The sequence below is a fragment of the Barbus barbus genome (assembly GCF_936440315.1).
Source record: "Barbus barbus genome assembly, chromosome: 27".
NCBI lineage: Eukaryota > Metazoa > Chordata > Actinopteri > Cypriniformes > Cyprinidae > Barbus > Barbus barbus.
Genome location: NC_136755.1, coordinates 22,508,707 through 22,526,057, shown reverse-complemented (window position 1 = coordinate 22,526,057; position 17,351 = coordinate 22,508,707). Strand labels below are relative to the sequence as shown.

Genomic DNA, 17,351 nt, shown 5'->3' with positions numbered 1-17,351 from the left:
GTTAGTTTGAGTCATTTATGCTCTTTCTAAACCCCGAGACTCAACATGCAAAGTAGAAAAGAAAAGGTCAGGCAGACAAAGGGCATTTCTTATGCAAAGGTTTCTTTCGTTTGCCATCTTCCACCCATTACCTTTAAACATGTTGAAATCTCTGCTGTGGCTCCCAACAGTGCAGGAGAGTAATTGCTTTTTTGCCTTTATGACTTTATTGATATCTTGATGTTAATTTCCTATATGTGAGGAACCCTTTGAAAAATACGTTTTGCTGTTGTTTGCTGTTGATGCTATGAAACTACTGTCACAAAAAATGATGTGAAAGCAGTCTGAATGCCATAAAATAAAGATAGCTTGGGGATGATATAGTAGATTATTTACTTAAACTGCAGTTTAGGACAGAGATATTACTTATTGGACCAAAAAACAGTACACAGAATCTCTTGGATTACAATTTGCAATTAGATGGATGTACTGTTACTGTTACTGTCAAAAATCTGGGTGTTATATTAGACAGCAACTTGTCCTTTGAAAATCATATTTCCCATGTTACAAAAACAGCATTCTTCCATCTTAGAAACATTGCCAAGCTTCGAAACATGCTACCTGTTTCTGATGCAGAAAAGCTAGTTCATGCATTCATGACCTCTAGACTGGACTATTGTAATGCACTGCTAGGTGGTTGTCCTGTATCTTCAATAAACAAGCTACAGATAGTCCAAAATGCAACGGCTAGAGTTCTTATCAGGTCAAGAAAATATGATCATATTACTCCAATTTTACAGTCTCTGCACTGGCTACCTATTAAGTTCCGTATCATTTACAAAATATTATTACTTGCCTATAAGGCCCTAAATGGTTTAGCTCCCGCGTACCTAACTCGTCTTCTACCACGCTACAATCCAACCCGCTCTCTAAGGTCGCAAAACTCTGGACTTTTGGTAGTACCTAGGATAGCAAAGTCCACTAAAGGAGGTAGAGCTTTTTCACATTTGGCTCCCAAACTCTGGAATAGCCTTCCTGATAAAGTTCAGTGTTCAGATACACTTTCTCTGTTTAAATCTAGATTAAAGACACATCTCTTTAGCCAAGCATTCATATAATGCATCTTATAATCTTGTACTGCTGTTATAGCTGATCAAATGTTCATTATTGTTATTCTTTAGCTTGCTATTATTTAGCTAAAAAGCTCTATACAAATAAAGAACATTTTGATAGTTGAAAACCATTACTTTATTTAAAAATAATTAAATTCATGCTTGTCTCAAGTTAAGCTTGTACATTTTGGCTTAAAGGCATTAAAGACATGCCCAAACATATTGTTAATGATGAGTAAAAATATGATACAGACATACAGTATATCTGCTATATACATAAATTATAGTCGAAGAGAGAGAGAGAGAGAACAAAGATAACAGAAAAAAACTTAGAGCATTTGGATACAGATATATACCAAAGGCGAGGTTAAGCGGTTTTAACAGTTGATTTATGCAGTCCATTTTAAACATACAAATGCATGCATACATAAATCTGACCAGTCAGCTTGAAGATTATCTAACTGGTAAATATGTAAAGCGTCCATTCGATAAGACGAAAAATACATACAAATTCAGGCTATCTCTGTGTGTACATTTGGCCATCTAGTTAAAACGTTCAATAAATGGGTTTTAATAGTGAAAATGCATAATCTAAAAATGCTTCCAGGTAATAGGTTACATTCATAAAAATAAGAAGCAGCATTTTAATAAACTGCTGGAGGTATGAATTCTGAGAGTCTTTGCCTAGAATAACACATGTCATAAATGAACATGATATGGTTTTTAGACCAATGAAATTTCACAGTAGGCAGGAAACTTGCATGTAATCCACAAAATGCCCTGCTGTGCTTGGTTAGGGCTAAAACTCTCTACACTTATAAAGATGAGATGATTTTTATCACTTTTACCACCTTTCACTTAATTGCCTCTTAGGACATGTTGGTTTTGAATTAAATTAAATTGCATTAATCATGATAAACTTAATCATGGTAAACAGAAAACTTGCATGTTAAAAGAATGTTTTTTTCATAGCCCCACATGACACAAAACAATGTATACTTTAATTGTTACTGTAATCAATATGCTTAAAACAATATTGTACTTAAGTTAATCATTCCATAATCAAGCAAAATATCTGTTCGTTGTCTCCTCATTGCATTTTCACTTGCCCTCAAAACAAATGTCTAAAACACATGTATGTAACCATTTACAAAATATTTCACGGAATAACATTTGCAATGTTATTCACAGTGACAAGTACTCTTGACGCAGTTATCTTAAGCTACATGTGTATGTGTTTAAACACAAAAAAGTGCATTATGTATTATGAAACGGAGGGAGAGATAGACAGAGAGAGTCTCTTAAATCCCCTTTTAAGCTATGTTTCCATGGACACCTTATTGTTTTCGTTTAGCTCCTAGTTTTCTGGCATGTGCGTACTGTATATAAAGCCATAACAGCAGCCCACCTTCCCACAGACAAGCATCTTGTACATTGTACATATGAAAAAGTGCCATCTTTTCCAACACTTCAAGTCTTCTAATGCAATACAAAACTGTAATTATACACATTTTATATGCTCAAACATGATGCATGCACATGATGCATGCACATTTTCCAGCTTTCTATAATACAAATTTACATACATAAAAGAAAATCATTTTATTTCTTCTCCAACATAACTTATTCTTGATTTGCAAGACTAAAAGAGCACCTCAGGTTATAAACTACTGAATTTCTGGCTTAAAAAATGCAACATAAATGAAATGTAATAATGAAATAGGCCTTTAAAACTCACTGCTGCCCCATGCTGCCTAGAGCGAATACAAATGGGTCAAAGCAACCAAAAAAAAATATTTTTTTTGCTAATCTGTATTTCACTTAACATCACATAGATATAAAAATAGACCACATTGTCCTGCCTTTTTTGATAGTACATGCCAACTGTTATTAATAGTTGTTGTGGAGTGTTTTGCACGTTCAGCATACTGAAGTACTTCCATTAGTGTTTGGAAGTGAATCAAAACACAGAATGGAAACACAGAACCAGTCTGTTGACATCCTAAGTGCTTATCGATATGCAGTATGTAACTCTTAGACATGTAAACTAATAAAGTGCTTAGTTAAATGTCCGAGGCCTATGTAGACCTGTGTAGAATCCTATTATCTTGCAGGAGCGGCTGCAGTCCGAGGCCTTCTCCTCAGCCTTCATTCAGAATTCTCCACCTTTCCAGCTGCAGGTTAAGCAGAGGTGTGGAGAATCAAGCTATGTTTGGCCAGATCCCTAATGACAAGGGTCGAACGGATACTTTGTGACACCTCCGTGAAGTTCCACCATGGACTCGCTCCAGGTGATGACGTCACCGGTGAGGTGACTAGAGCAGGACGCTTGGTTGTAGATCTCGGTGGAGGTTAGCATGCGTGACCACAGCTGCAGATCCGACATCTCGCCTACAAAAGACTGTGTGGCATCGAAACGGCCGCCCAGAGTGTCCTGGATAGAAGAGAGTCGCAGGTTAGCATGCGTGTGTTTTGATTATGATTGACTGATTCTGTGAGACATACCTGCTCCTGTCCGAGGATGAAGACTCCTCCTGGTTTAATGGGATGCCACGGGGACAGATTCTCTCCAGAGCCCCTTTTCACACCATCCAGATAAGCCTCCCACATGCCGTCACGTGTGGACCACGTTATACAGAGGTGGTGCCATTTACTGTCCGTCAGAGAAAGAGGAAGAGTAACTGCCTGCAAGAGGGTACAAAGAGAGTATATCTTTAAAAACAAAATGTTTTGTAAATATAGTATATTGAATTCTGTCATACACACTTTTTCATATATATATATATATATATATACATACACATGCACACTGCTGTGCTTTGCCCTAGGCCTAAAAAAAAGAACTAGCAATGCCTAATTCATATATGAATAAAAACTTTGTGTAAAAGAACTATAGCAATGCCCAAATTCATATTTGAATAACTGTGAATAATAGGAATAACTTTGTGTTGATTCTTTTAAACAAATTGATTAGCAGAATGATCTAAATTATAGTTTGTGATTCAGTCTGCATCATTCAGACAGCTCACTCATTGACTGAATAATTCCAATAGTTTCTCCATAAAACAGTAACAGAATATTCTATAATATAGAAAAAATTAAGAAAGAAAAAAGAAAATGGAGGAAGTAGAATTTGGTAATTTACAAATGTACAAATGGCAAAAAAAGAAAAAAGATTTGAGTAAAGAATGAGCAATGTACAAATCATTGAAACAAAATCATAAAAACTTTTACTTCTGATTAAATGTTTGTAGTTTGCGAAAATGTGAAAATGTAGTCTATGCATTGACAAAGTGTGTTTATTAGTTCTAGACTTATTATGCTGTAGCAGCTTGCCAGCTATAGTTGTAAACAGTTTAGTTGACAGCAAGTAAACAGTCATTGAGGAAAGAGGTCTTTCTTGTTTCAATTTTAAAAAAAACAACAACAGTAGAATGTATTCACACGCCAATCACAGATAAGCCATTAACTAATTAGGCAGGATGATGCAAAAGAGGAAGAGAGAGATTTGCAGACTGTTGCAAGGGCAGGACAAAGGCAATATCAGGGTGAGTCTGGTGACCCCTTTTCCTAACTGTGAGGTCTAGCATTTGATCACAAATGTTTTGTTTAATGTTATGACATGTTCGATTGCATCAATTTAAATACACTTCCAAGGATTGCCTGTGTTTCATAAATCTAGAGCATTCGTTATGCAATGCCTGTTTTATAATTGGATGATTTCTTTACCTTGTCATTCACCAGCAGCTCCATAGGATTGTTGCCCCATTCAATCAGGACAAGCTCATTGGCCTGGCCCGGGACAGAGTAGGAGAACGGGGTTCCGATCCCAGGACCTGAGCCCCCTTTCAACCAAAGACAGACTGTGAGGGCGAAGATCTCGCTCAGAAGGGTGCGCTTTATTCGCCCATACATGTAGTTGGTGCGCATCGGGAAGCCAATCTGAAAAGCATCAGGATTCTTGGGCTTCTTATTTGGTCCTGTTAGAGAAGAAAATAAGAATCTGTGAAACAGGATTGCATTTCTAGGCAGCATAACATCTAAAAGCTCCACTGAAATCCTAAAAGACAGTTGGAGACTCAGATATCCTGGAAGTAGACTATTTACCTAAACTCTTTGCAGTTTTCACATTTAACCCATTCAGATCTCAAATATGTTCCAGGAGCACAAGAAATAAGACAATATTTTATTTTATAATTTAAACTTAAATTATAATCAGACAATTAATAATAACAAGAAATAGATTAAAGTTATTTAGAAAAAAACAAAAAACAAACTCTAAATAAATAAAGATATTAGCTTTCATGGCCAGAATGTACATGACCCAATATACATTACAATAAATAAATCAATCAATCTATCTATCTATATGACCATTATGCTAACCAATGTTTGTTTGTTTGTGGGAACTGGGAAAATTAATTTGTGGGAAAATTCAATAAAAAACGAATAATTAAAAACATATATTTTACTCACGATGATTGATCAAAGGTGACTGTAATGTGATTTCTAATGCTACAAAAATATTAATAAAAAATTTATAATAATCCATTTCAAATAATTGCTGTTTTTTTAACTTCCTATTTATCAAATAATTCTGTAAAAACAAATATAATGGTTTTCTCAAAATAAAACCTTATTATAATAATACGAACCTGACTTATTAATAGTTGACCACCAGTAATAACTGACAATAATTGAGCAAATGTTTATCAGCAAATGTTTATCAGCATTTATAACTTCAGAATGATTTCTGAGGGATCATGTGACGTCACAGTAATAAATTACATTTTAAAATATGTTTAGTCATTTAGATTTGTTGACATTTAGTAATTTTGTTTTCTTTTTTTATATGTTAAAATATTTAATACAAAATAGAATTTGTCTTATGTAAAAAACGGACAAAAATTTTAAAAAGTGATAAGTTGACTTAACTTAAAAAAATTGAGGAAACCCATTGCCTTTTAAAATTTTAAGGCAAGGGGTTTCCTCAATTTTTTTAAGTTAAGTCAATCACTCCAAAAAGTGATAAGTTGACTTAACTTAATCACTCCAAAAAGTGATAAATTAAGTCAACTTATCACTTTTTACAGTGTAGAATTAATTCAATTCTATTTTGTTCTACTTTTAGGACATATCACCTTGTTCTGGAGTTTTGTGAAGGTTACTCAGCACTGCGTCTAGTTTGTTGATGGCTCCACGGACAGGTGCTCTAGACCCAGGTGGTTTGAATGAGGTTTGTGGATGATGAACATGATCATCATTTCCATGGTGTCCATCATCATGGTGTCCATTGCCATGATGGCCATCATCATGATGATCATCATGGTGGTTGCTGTTGTGGTGGCTGTCATGATGATCATCATGGCCACTTTGATGATTGTCTTGGTGATTGCCATGGTGGTCATCGTGGTGATCATCATGGTGGTCGGTGTGACGGTCATAGCGATAACTATAATGGTGGTTACGATGGTTACTGGAGTGATGGTCATCGTGGTGATTTGCCTGGTGGCTGTCGTGGTTATCATGATGGTCCTCATGGTGGTTATTATGGTGGTCATCATGGTCATGGTTATCCTCATGATGACCATATCCGTGATGGCTGTCATGATGACCATAGTGACTGTCATAGTGATGATGAAGCTGTTCTTCCAGTGCGTTGATCTTGCGCTGCAGGAGGTCTCTCAATGAACTTGAATAGGAACTGGAAGAATTTCTTGCCTATAAGAACAAGAATGAAGATAATAAAAACAGTAAACAATTTTGGCAAGATATTAAACACAATGTTTTTAAAATCAATGATAATAGAAACCAATGCAATTATATGCTTATTTTATCAAATTATCTCAGTTGTTGCACAGAATATGACCAGTATTTTGAAATGTTTTATTTTATAAATCTATAGCTAAAATTATGGATGAAATTCTCCAAAACCATAGGACACAGTGTTTTTAACAACAGACCAGGTTTACTGTAGAAAGATCAAACTTTTAATCATTAAAATCAGTATACACTGCTGTTCACAAGTTAATATCATTTGCTTTTTTTTTTCAATAAATTAATACTTGTATTCAGCCAAAGGCACATTAAATTGATCAAGTGAATGCTGTTTTTGAACCTTCTATTAATCAAAGACATCTGAAAAAATATAACAAGAAATGTTTCTTGAGCACTAAATCAGCATATTAGAATGATCATATGACACTGAAGACTGGAATCATGGTTGAGGAAAATTCAGTTTTGCCATCACAAGAATAAATTACATTTTGAAATATATTCAACTAGAAAACAGTTCTTTTAAATCACAATAATATTTCACAATATTGCTGTTTTTTACTGTATTTTTAAAACAAATAAATGCAACATTAGTGAGTATAAGAGACTTCATTCAAAATTATTCAAACTTTTGAACAGTATTGTATTAGTAGACTGTGTTACAGAACACAGAAGTGTTATGACATCACAAGATAGCCCCTCCTTCATTGCTAGCACTCCTTCCTCTGATTAGTCGCAGCAAATCCAGCTTTTCTCAGCAGCACAGCATTCTGCGCTTAATGGCTTATCAAGGCAGATGGGGCTAATTGCCGATGGCAGCAACTAGCACATTGCAGAGCGCCGTCACCATGCTGTGCATGCACTTCCTCTCCAAGACAACAACAATTCTGATGGAGTTTGTGGTCATGGGAAACAGGAAGAATATTCTAATGCACAGTTCAAACTTGAAGACACTTCAACAACTTTAAACCCGTCATCGGCAGTATACTTGTATACTACAGATCAATTAAAAATAGAGAATTTAAATGCACGCCATTAGTTTCACTGCGTACTATATTCAATGAAAGTGTCACATTTAGCTGGTTTAAAGGACTATAAATGAAGTGCACTGCAATCAATTAGCATATAAATGATACATGTTAATGAAACTAGTTTGTATTTGTTCCATTTTATCCAATGTGCTTTCTCAAGGGTAGGGATATGGCTAATTAAATAAGCAAATCCTTACTAAGCAGCCTAAACGGAAGACTGTACTCAATGATCTGTTGTTGGCAAAGGAAGCCACCAAAGTGTATGTTACAGAAACAGAAAAGAGCTTATGTCATGCTGAGAAGTTGTCCTGAATACAGATCAGCCTGTGACATTAAAGACTTTTAGAATGTTACAAAAGATTTCAAATGCTGTGCTTTTATGAAAAAAATATGAAAAAGGAATCACAAAACTTTTAAGCAAGTTTTCAAGACTGCTAATAATAAGATGTTTCTTGAGCAGCAAATCACCATATTTATTGATTTCTGAAGGAACATGTGACACTGAAGACTGGAGTAATAGATGCTGAAAATTCAGCTTTGTGATCATAGAAATAAATTACATTTTAAAATATACTAAAAACAGTTATTTGAAATTGTAATAATATTTCCACAATATTCATGTTTTCATTGTATTTTTGATTAAATAAATGCGTTCTTGGTGAGTATAGAGACGTAAAAAACGTTTGAACGACAGTATATTAACTATTTATTATTATTATTATTATTATTATTATTATTATTATTTAAAGGCTTTCACTTTCAGTTTCCCTCCCACCTGAAGATTTTCCAGCCTCTCCTTCAGGGCCTGCAGGGTTTTTCCTGTCTGTTCTCGGGAGAAGCCGTGTTTGCCCAGATATGGAGATTTGCCTCTGTGATGGTCACTGCGATGCCCATTTAAAGGGAAGTGTGGGTCAGCATGGTGGCCGTCATAGTGGTGTGAGGAATGCTGGGAGTTGTGTTGTGAAGGGCCATGATGATCTTCATGGTGCCCCCTCCCAAAGCTCTCGCAGAGAGTCAGTTTTGCCGTCAGTTCCCGAATGGTCTCTCGCTGATCCAAGATGGTCTCCTTCTGTTGCACAAGGCTCTCCCTCAGGTGCAGGATGGTGGCTTTGGCCTCATCAGAAATGCCATGTCGGCTACTACTACTGCTGCCGCTGTGACTACTCGGCAGCCCGCTAGCTGGCCCATGATGTCCATTCCCATGGCCGTTCCCGTGTCCATTGCTGTTTGGCCCATGTGAAGCCCCACCTGGTGTGAAACAACTAGGGTCTGCATCTGCAGGGATAGGGATGCAAACAAGTTTGGGTTGCGTTCCCCAATCATATTCCAAACCTGGCACGCTACTACCTGCAACTGAGGGTAATAAAGATAAGAGAAAAAGAAGAAAGTGGGAGCAAAAAATCCCTCCCCAATTCATGTGTTCTGAAAAAGGCAATGCCATAATGACATAATTTGTGCTTTTCGTCATCATCGATTTCTTCTTTGCAGCAGTGGGATGAGCACCATGAAAAGAGGTCATGGGAGAACAATCAGTGGATTTAGAAATCCACAAGAAATGTCCAGAAAATGCATTGCTTATACTGTGTTTACCACTTTTTGTGAGCGCAGAATGTTATATCCACTGTGAACGGTTATAATCCATCAAACGCAGACATTCCAGTGTACAAACTCGTCAAAAAAACAGAGCAGAAGCAGGACCCGTTGACCGTTCTTTTGCCCCAGGCTGATGAAATATTTGGCACACCGGATCTCCAGTGTTTGGCAGTTAGCAGTAATCCTTTAACTTCCGTATACTGTCAGGCACATCCCTGGAGATTAGAAAATAGATTTCAGTCAGAATGAAGCTGTGCCCCAAGGAAAAACACTTTTGGGGTTATTTACAATAATTCTAATAAGACAAATGAGCATGCTTTTTTGTAAAAGGCAGTAGTGGGATCGCATATAGCTCAATTCTAGTTACAGAGTCAATCAGTCAACAAAATGACTTGTTGAGTCAGACGCGTCCCTGAGGTGAATGACGCTAACAGCTGAAAACCCCCTCGGCTATTGTAATCAGATTACTGTTACACAAACTTGATGCAAGCATGAAAGATGGCTTTCAAAATAATGTGAGCAGCCAAGCGATTTTGAAAGCCTGTAGTCAGAGGTAGCTAATGAAGGATGCATAGGGAGAATGGCAAACTAATGCTAGAGGGAACACATCAGTAAAGCACTAACTGGGGCAATATAAAATGAACACAATGGCAAACAGGACAAATCACAGTTAACTTTTAGCCATCGTTTAAGGGATTTTCACCAAAGTTTTGAAAGCATACACCATAAAACTAAAATGCATTTTAAATTCAAAGGAATACAGAATAGACAGATAGACATAATGATAGATAGAAGAATAGATAAAACAAGCAAACTATGCATCAGAAAAATTACAGAATGACAGGTAGGTAGGCAGATGATAGATAGATAGATAGATAGATAGATAGATAGATAGATAGATAGATAGATAGATAGATAGATAGATAGATAGATAGATAGATAGATAGATAGATAGATAGATAGATAGATAGATAGATAGATAGATAGATAGATATGTCAGTGATGATGATTTTTAGTTTTTGCTCATAGTGTACATACATTTACTGCATAATCCATCTGTATAGTATGTTCATATCACCCATCTGTATATCATACTGATAGTATTTAAAAATATGTAAATTATGTCCATAGTACTGCCTTATCTGTATATTCTGTTCATATGTAACATATTGTAGGCACTGTATATCCTGTACCTCTGCTTATTGCACTTCTGGTTAGATGCTAACTGCATTTCGTTGCCTTGTACCTTACATGTGCAATGACAATGAAGTTGAATCTAATCTAATCTAATGGGGTGGTGATGGCGCAGTGGATAAGACACATGCCTTTGGTGTGAGAGACCCGGGTTCGAATCCACTGTGAGACACCAATGTGTCCCTGAGCAAGACACTTAACCCCTAGTTGCTCCAGAGGCGTGCGACCTCTGACATATATAGCAATTGTAAGTCGCTTTGGATAAAAGCGTCAGCTAAATGAATAAATAAATAAAATAAATAAATAAATAAATAAATAAATAAATAAATAAATAATCTAATGATGATCGTATATATATTTTTTAAAACAAAAGTTACAATTACAATAAATATTTTAATAAAGGCTAGACATTTTAGGACAGAAGTTTTGCCCCAATTTACAATCTGGAGAAGCTGACAATATAATTGCTTGAAAGTCAGAGCCAGTCTGCAGATCCGAGTTGACAGATTCCATATAAAATCACATAGTGTATGATAGTCACAGACTATCCAGTTGGAGGATATCAAACATGTTTGATATTTTGAGCTGATTTAAGAACACATATTGTTTTCATTTATCATGCATCTCCTAACAACAAGGCACACATTTCTGCGTGAGTCTGTTGTGATCTGAAAAACTTTGGTACTGTCTGGTAGTGTATGATCCTCAGGCAATTAGTGTATGATGGCCAGTTGTCCCTCTGTAACTATTTTCAAAGTCGTTAAGTGTATGATGCCTAGCATTTTAAAAGTTATGTTGTGTATTACAGCCTGAAGAGGAGCAACTTTTTTAAAACCTCTAAATAGTTTCGACCTGGAAGTATCGGATCTCCCACCTCACAGTAAGGGGCTCTCTTATGCTTGCGTCCCCAAGGTTGACTGTCTAATAGGATCTAGGAAGGTTTAAAGGCCATTGTGGATTGGCTTGGCATGCTTACGGTAGTCTCTTCCTACAGTACTGTCATGATCACATGTGTCAGTGGCGGTGGGTCGTAGTCTGGCGATTATGAGCCAGTTCAGAAACACTCTACATGTGGCCAGCAGACTCCTAAGAGGCTTGCTCATTCCACCCTGAATGTGTTTCTCACGCTGTACAGCACGCCACTCTAGACATATCACTAGACAGAGCTCATAGAATCCTCGTGTGACCGAGACGGAATGAGTGAGAATGTGAAAGATCAAGGTGATTGCCTTGATCTTTCAGTCCACCAGACATGTTTCTTGGGGGGCTTTTCACACATAATGTATTCTTGCGTTTATAAACAGTGCAACACAATAGAACAGACCTTAGAGGTCTTCAGAATTTTTATTTTAAAGCAACTTTTTTTGAAATATCAGTTTAAATATTATTCTCATGGTACATTTCTAATAAGTCTGCTCTGGGAGTATTTAAGTTTGGGTGCAGAATTTTGGGCAGATACAGTAGCAACAAATGCATGTGTAAAGCGATCAACTGTAATTATGGCATATTTAGGACAGTGATTTGCAATCACTTAAAGGGACAGTTGACCAAAAAATCTAAATTCTGTCATCATTTACTCACCCTCCACTTGTTTCTTTCTTTTGGTGAATAGTAAAAAATATATTTTGAGTAAAGTTGGTAACCAAGCAGTTGATGGTAGCCACTGACTTCTATAGTATGAAAAAATTACTATGAAAGTCAGTGGCTTCTGTCAACTGTTTGGTTACCAATATTCTTGTGCGCATCCTTAGTGAGACTTCTTACAAAAATATTTATAATCATTTAATTAATAATGTTTGACCAATTCTTTTTTCTTATTAAAGAACAGTCCACAACTAGCAGTGCACAAATGCATTTGTGAATTGTTTTGTACTCTGACACATCAGTCAGAATTATTACATAATTTAAAAAGGAACCTACTGAAAGAATCTCAACCAGAGCCATCAAGTCGAGATACATGAGTAACACCTGTCCTGCTGTAGGCCCTTGATCTCAACCTAATTGTACTGATAGTTAAATTAATCTGTTGAATCATTCATAGTCTATTGGCTAATTGAGAGTATAATTAGATAAAGGGAAGTAGACTGGTGCTAAGCTCCTTAAATCTGTCTGTATCATGTCACAAACATGGATGGCACTTTTAAACATGATTAGCTCTAAAATCATGGTTATCCTATTAAGATGGGTCATATATTTACATAACCTACCTGATTCACCCTATTAAATGAATTTACATATCTTTAGGCATATATTGTATAAGATGTTTTTTTCATCTTCAATGAAAAGGACGTGGTTTGAGTGCATGCAGGCATTCAGAGATGTACAGTAATGTATGGTTGGTGGTAGACTAAGGCTTAAATGTCTGGACTAAAGGCAGATTAATGGTTAAAAGTGCACCAATGTTCAAATCCCAAAGAATGGTGTACCAAAAAGAGCAACAGTTTTACTCTAAATTTATGCGGATTTGCTCTGGAAACTGTTTCTGCAATTACCTGGAAGTTACTTTGGACCAAAATCATAAATACAAAATAGCCAGAAGCAAAAATGAAATCCAGCCATAATGTAAAATTAAAATGGCATAATGGATGTCATTGTTGTTTGCAAACAAGAATCATTTGCGAGACCAACAAGACTAAATGGTGTCCCTAGATTTGTTCACCTAATGTATCAGGTCAAAGTACATCGTGAGGTAATGTGTCCTTTGTTGACCACATATTAAATCCATTAACACGTCCAGTTACATATACAAAAACATGGCAATTGAAAACAGTGCTGTAGATAAGTATATAGTGAGAAAAAAATGATTGCTAACCCTGAGGCTCTTGCAAGCTTTTAAACTGAACCATTATCGCAAGCACCTCTAGAAAGATTTAAGAAAAATATTGCTTTCAACTGTAAACAACAGTAAACAGTATTTTTATACTATCATTACTAAAAAATGCAAAAAGACCAGTTAAGGTCGCCAGGAATCAATTAAATGGTTTCTGTTTTCAGAACACAATTGTAAAAACACAGCATATGTGATTTATAGGCATACCCATTCATAGGCAAATATCCATCACAGTATTCATGGATTCCTCTACTAAAAGACATTTCCCAAATATATATATATATATATATATATATATTTCCTGTATATGGTGTGTGTAACCATGCATTATAAATGAGCAATATGATCAACATCTAAATATCTAACACAATCTAATACCTCTTTTAAAAAATTCCATAAAAAAACAAATACAAATAAATGTTAGTCATATTTCTCCATAAAGGAATAATTAGACTAAGTTTGTGAGAGCAAAAACAGATTATCTTCAGTTTTCCTAAAATCACATGGCTATTCATGCTGAACAAAAGTATAATATCAGTGCAAAGTTGAACGAACATTAATCATACAATAAAATGCCACAATTACATCACACCTTCTAAACGACACCATACCTTCTGAAGTAAATTTGAATGAACTCCATCAGAAAGTTGCCTTTTAGTTTTCAGGAGAGAAAAAAGGTCCCTGACCTGCAGTCAGTCACAGAGTTGTGGGAAGTTAGTCTATTCCAAACACACTGATCAGATTGAGAAGGATTTGCTTTAGGGAGGATAATTTTAACTCTCTCCACTCCCCCCATGCATCCTTCCCTCCCTCCTGTTATCAGTTCTCTTTTTCGTAGCTTTAAGGGTTCTTTTGATTGTATTTTTTTGTAAAACATTAAATTGCAACACCACTAAAGTACTTGCCTCATCGACTATTCCTAAACACTGATCCATGAGGTCAATATGGGATACAAGACTGGTAATCTAAGGAAATTTAGAGGTGAACTGAGCTAAAATTAAACAATTTAATACCATATAAACAATGCCGTGTTAATTTAGTATTAGTTATGTACTATATACTATTTATTGATTTTTAGAATTAGGTTTCATTTTATATGTTCAGTTTTAATGTTAGTTTAAGTTTCAGTAATTATTATTATTTTGTATTTTTTTTTTTTTTTACATATGCTTTTGCTATTTTTAACAGTTTGGGTTTTTTATTTCTATATTAATTTTAGTAATTTTTAATGCTTCAATTATTTAAAACTCATTGTAATTCAATAATTTGCCAAGAAAATATTTCAAATTTTTCTAAGATTTTAAGTTAAAGTTTTGTTTCTAATATTTATATTTTGTTTTATTTCAGCTTTATTAAAATATTTATTAGACATATATATATATATATATATACACTGTATAATCTTTACGGGATATTTAATCTCTGGCATTTTTTGTTTTAGTTCCAGAATGCAGATATAACAGAAATGTAGAGTAACCAATGTGTAGGGAGCATCCATAGTTTTCAGCACCAATAAAACATTTAGCCACAAAGAAAGGTGCTGGTCTCATACTGTCTCATAACTGTACTTAAGTATGTTTCATAATCCACACTAATTGTGTTGGCTGAGGTGCTAAACTTAGTCTATCAAGTCACTGCTGACCCCACTCAGTCTGGTTATGGCATCCTGAAAATAAATTCTGCTCAGGTGACCTGTGAACAAACCAGCTGGCACAACCATAGAGTTACCAACTCCAGCAGAAGGATATACGGGCCACTTTTGGTTTCTTTTAGGAAATGAAGCAAACTCTTCATTTCAATATTTGCATTTTTCACTGTAATCTGTCATTTCAAACAATGATGCTTAAATGTGAAAAGGGACAGCTGGCAGCCCTAACCTTCCATGATATAATGGGCATCAGTCCTAATGCTATTCACACACACAGCCGATGCCAGTTGGCCTAAAAAGGGAGAGAAAGTGAAATACAGATAAACGAATACAAACAGATCAGGAAGACATTTTTTAGACTAAAGGTAAATAATAATGGTTAAACAGTTCCGTTTTATAGCACAGCAATCTTTGAGTTTGTTTTAATATGGTACTTCTTATATTATACGTTTATATAGATTATAAAGGCTACACTTTAATGGGATGAATCAAGGCTTCATTTATTTTAGCAGTAATATTGTGAATATTATTACAATTTAAAATAAATTTAGTGTATGGTAGTTTATTTTAAAATGTAATTTATTCATTATTAAATGGCATTATTTATGCCATTACTCCAGTCTTCAGTGTCAAGTGATCCTTCAGAAATCATTCTAATATGCTGATTTGATGCTTAAGAGACATTTTTTATCGTTATCAATGTTGAAAAAAAGTTTTTAAAACATACAGCAACTTATGGCAAAATGAATGATAATCTAATAAAACTAAGTCCAAATTTTAATAATCAATTAGTTATTTAAAAAAAGTGAAAAAAAGCAATATATATTAATGTAAATGTATGAATTAATGTAAAAATCATGTCACAACTCCTGTAGGTAACCCCAAACAACATTACCAGAGGATCTGGTTCTAATCTGCGCTCAAAGACTGAGACAGTCTCAAATAGCCTACAGATCGCCAATAATGCTTCAGTTTGGGGCCTGTCCAAGTGAGGCATCTGCACATTTACACCAAGTACATAGAGGGCTATAGTTCCTGAGTGCTTCCTTAACTTTGGACATATGGGCTTGGTGCACTACTTTAAATTGGATGAGCGAGTACCTTGCACACATTGATGAAGAGTGAACTTGCTAGAGGACAGAATCCCATGTGTTTTCTGAAAGCTGGTCTGCCAACATCTTCCTCACGGGCACTCCTGAGCTAAAGTAAAGGACCTGCTGTTAGACTGGGAGGAGTCTGCAGCTTTGCCAAATGCACTCTGGGAAATATAAAGTCTAAAGGGGTATCAGATGGCAATGACAGCAAGAGCTGAATCTGATGTCTGAATTAATTGTGATTAATTGTGAACGGACACATCTTTACAGCATTAAACTATTATTCATTCAAGATATGACAAGATACCTGCATTAATGGTCTGAAAATACAATCACGGGCAATGGGACCTTGTGAATGAGGAGTCTTGGAAGCCAAATGCTTTGCTGAACTGACCCCAAACCCTCAACAAGATTAACCAGTGCAGCTTCACAAAGCGCTGCAAGAGAGGAGAAAGAAATGACACACATTATATTTAAATTTGCAAAAAAACTAAATAGTATTTTATATTAAACAAGCTGATTCAAAGAAGAAGGCTTGTTGCCAAAACATCTGATTGTTGATTTCTCTACTGCAAAATAAAAAGAAACGGCAATTTATTAAGAACATACAGCGAGTGCGAATCCTTTATTTAAAAGTATATTAAATGAAATAAAATATATATAAGAATTTTTTTTTTACAACCACAGTCCAACTTGACCACAAGCTATAGCTTAGTGCCAGACATATTTAAAACAACAGTTCACCCAAAAATTCAAATTTGCTTAAAATTTACTCACTCTTGGGCCATCCAAGATAGATGAGTTTGTTTCTTCAAGATTTGGAGATTCTTAGATCCTCTGCCGTCAATGGGTGCCATCAGAATGAGAGTCCAAACAGCTTATAAAAACAAAACAATAAGTAATTCAGTCCATCAAGAAACAAAGCCATCACTGAATTTAAACGTTCAACTGTTGTTTTCCACAACAACATGGCTTATTATATTAAAAATAATTATATATGTTATATATTATATAACAAAAGTCAGTACAAAGAGATTAGATTATTGGCGGGAGTGGTTAACTGGTCTTACTGTTCCCTATACTCTTAACAATAAA

The 17,351-nt window shown here is 35.3% G+C and overlaps 1 protein-coding gene across 1 annotated transcript; it reads right to left on the bottom strand.

Moving 5' to 3' along the window:
• Positions 1-1,207: 1,207 nt before the first annotated feature.
• LOC306846864 (uncharacterized protein) lies at positions 1,208-14,249 on the bottom strand. The gene is made up of 6 exons (XM_079380537.1): positions 14,126-14,249; positions 8,673-9,705; positions 6,233-6,812; positions 4,821-5,071; positions 3,597-3,776; positions 1,208-3,525 (listed from the first exon to the last, which is right to left on the bottom strand). The coding sequence occupies exons 2-6, from the start codon at positions 9,414-9,416 to the stop codon at positions 3,316-3,318; spliced, it is 1,965 nt and encodes a 654-aa protein (XP_079236663.1). The 5' UTR covers positions 9,417-9,705; positions 14,126-14,249; the 3' UTR covers positions 1,208-3,315.
• Between the last annotated feature and the right edge of the window lie 3,102 nt (positions 14,250-17,351).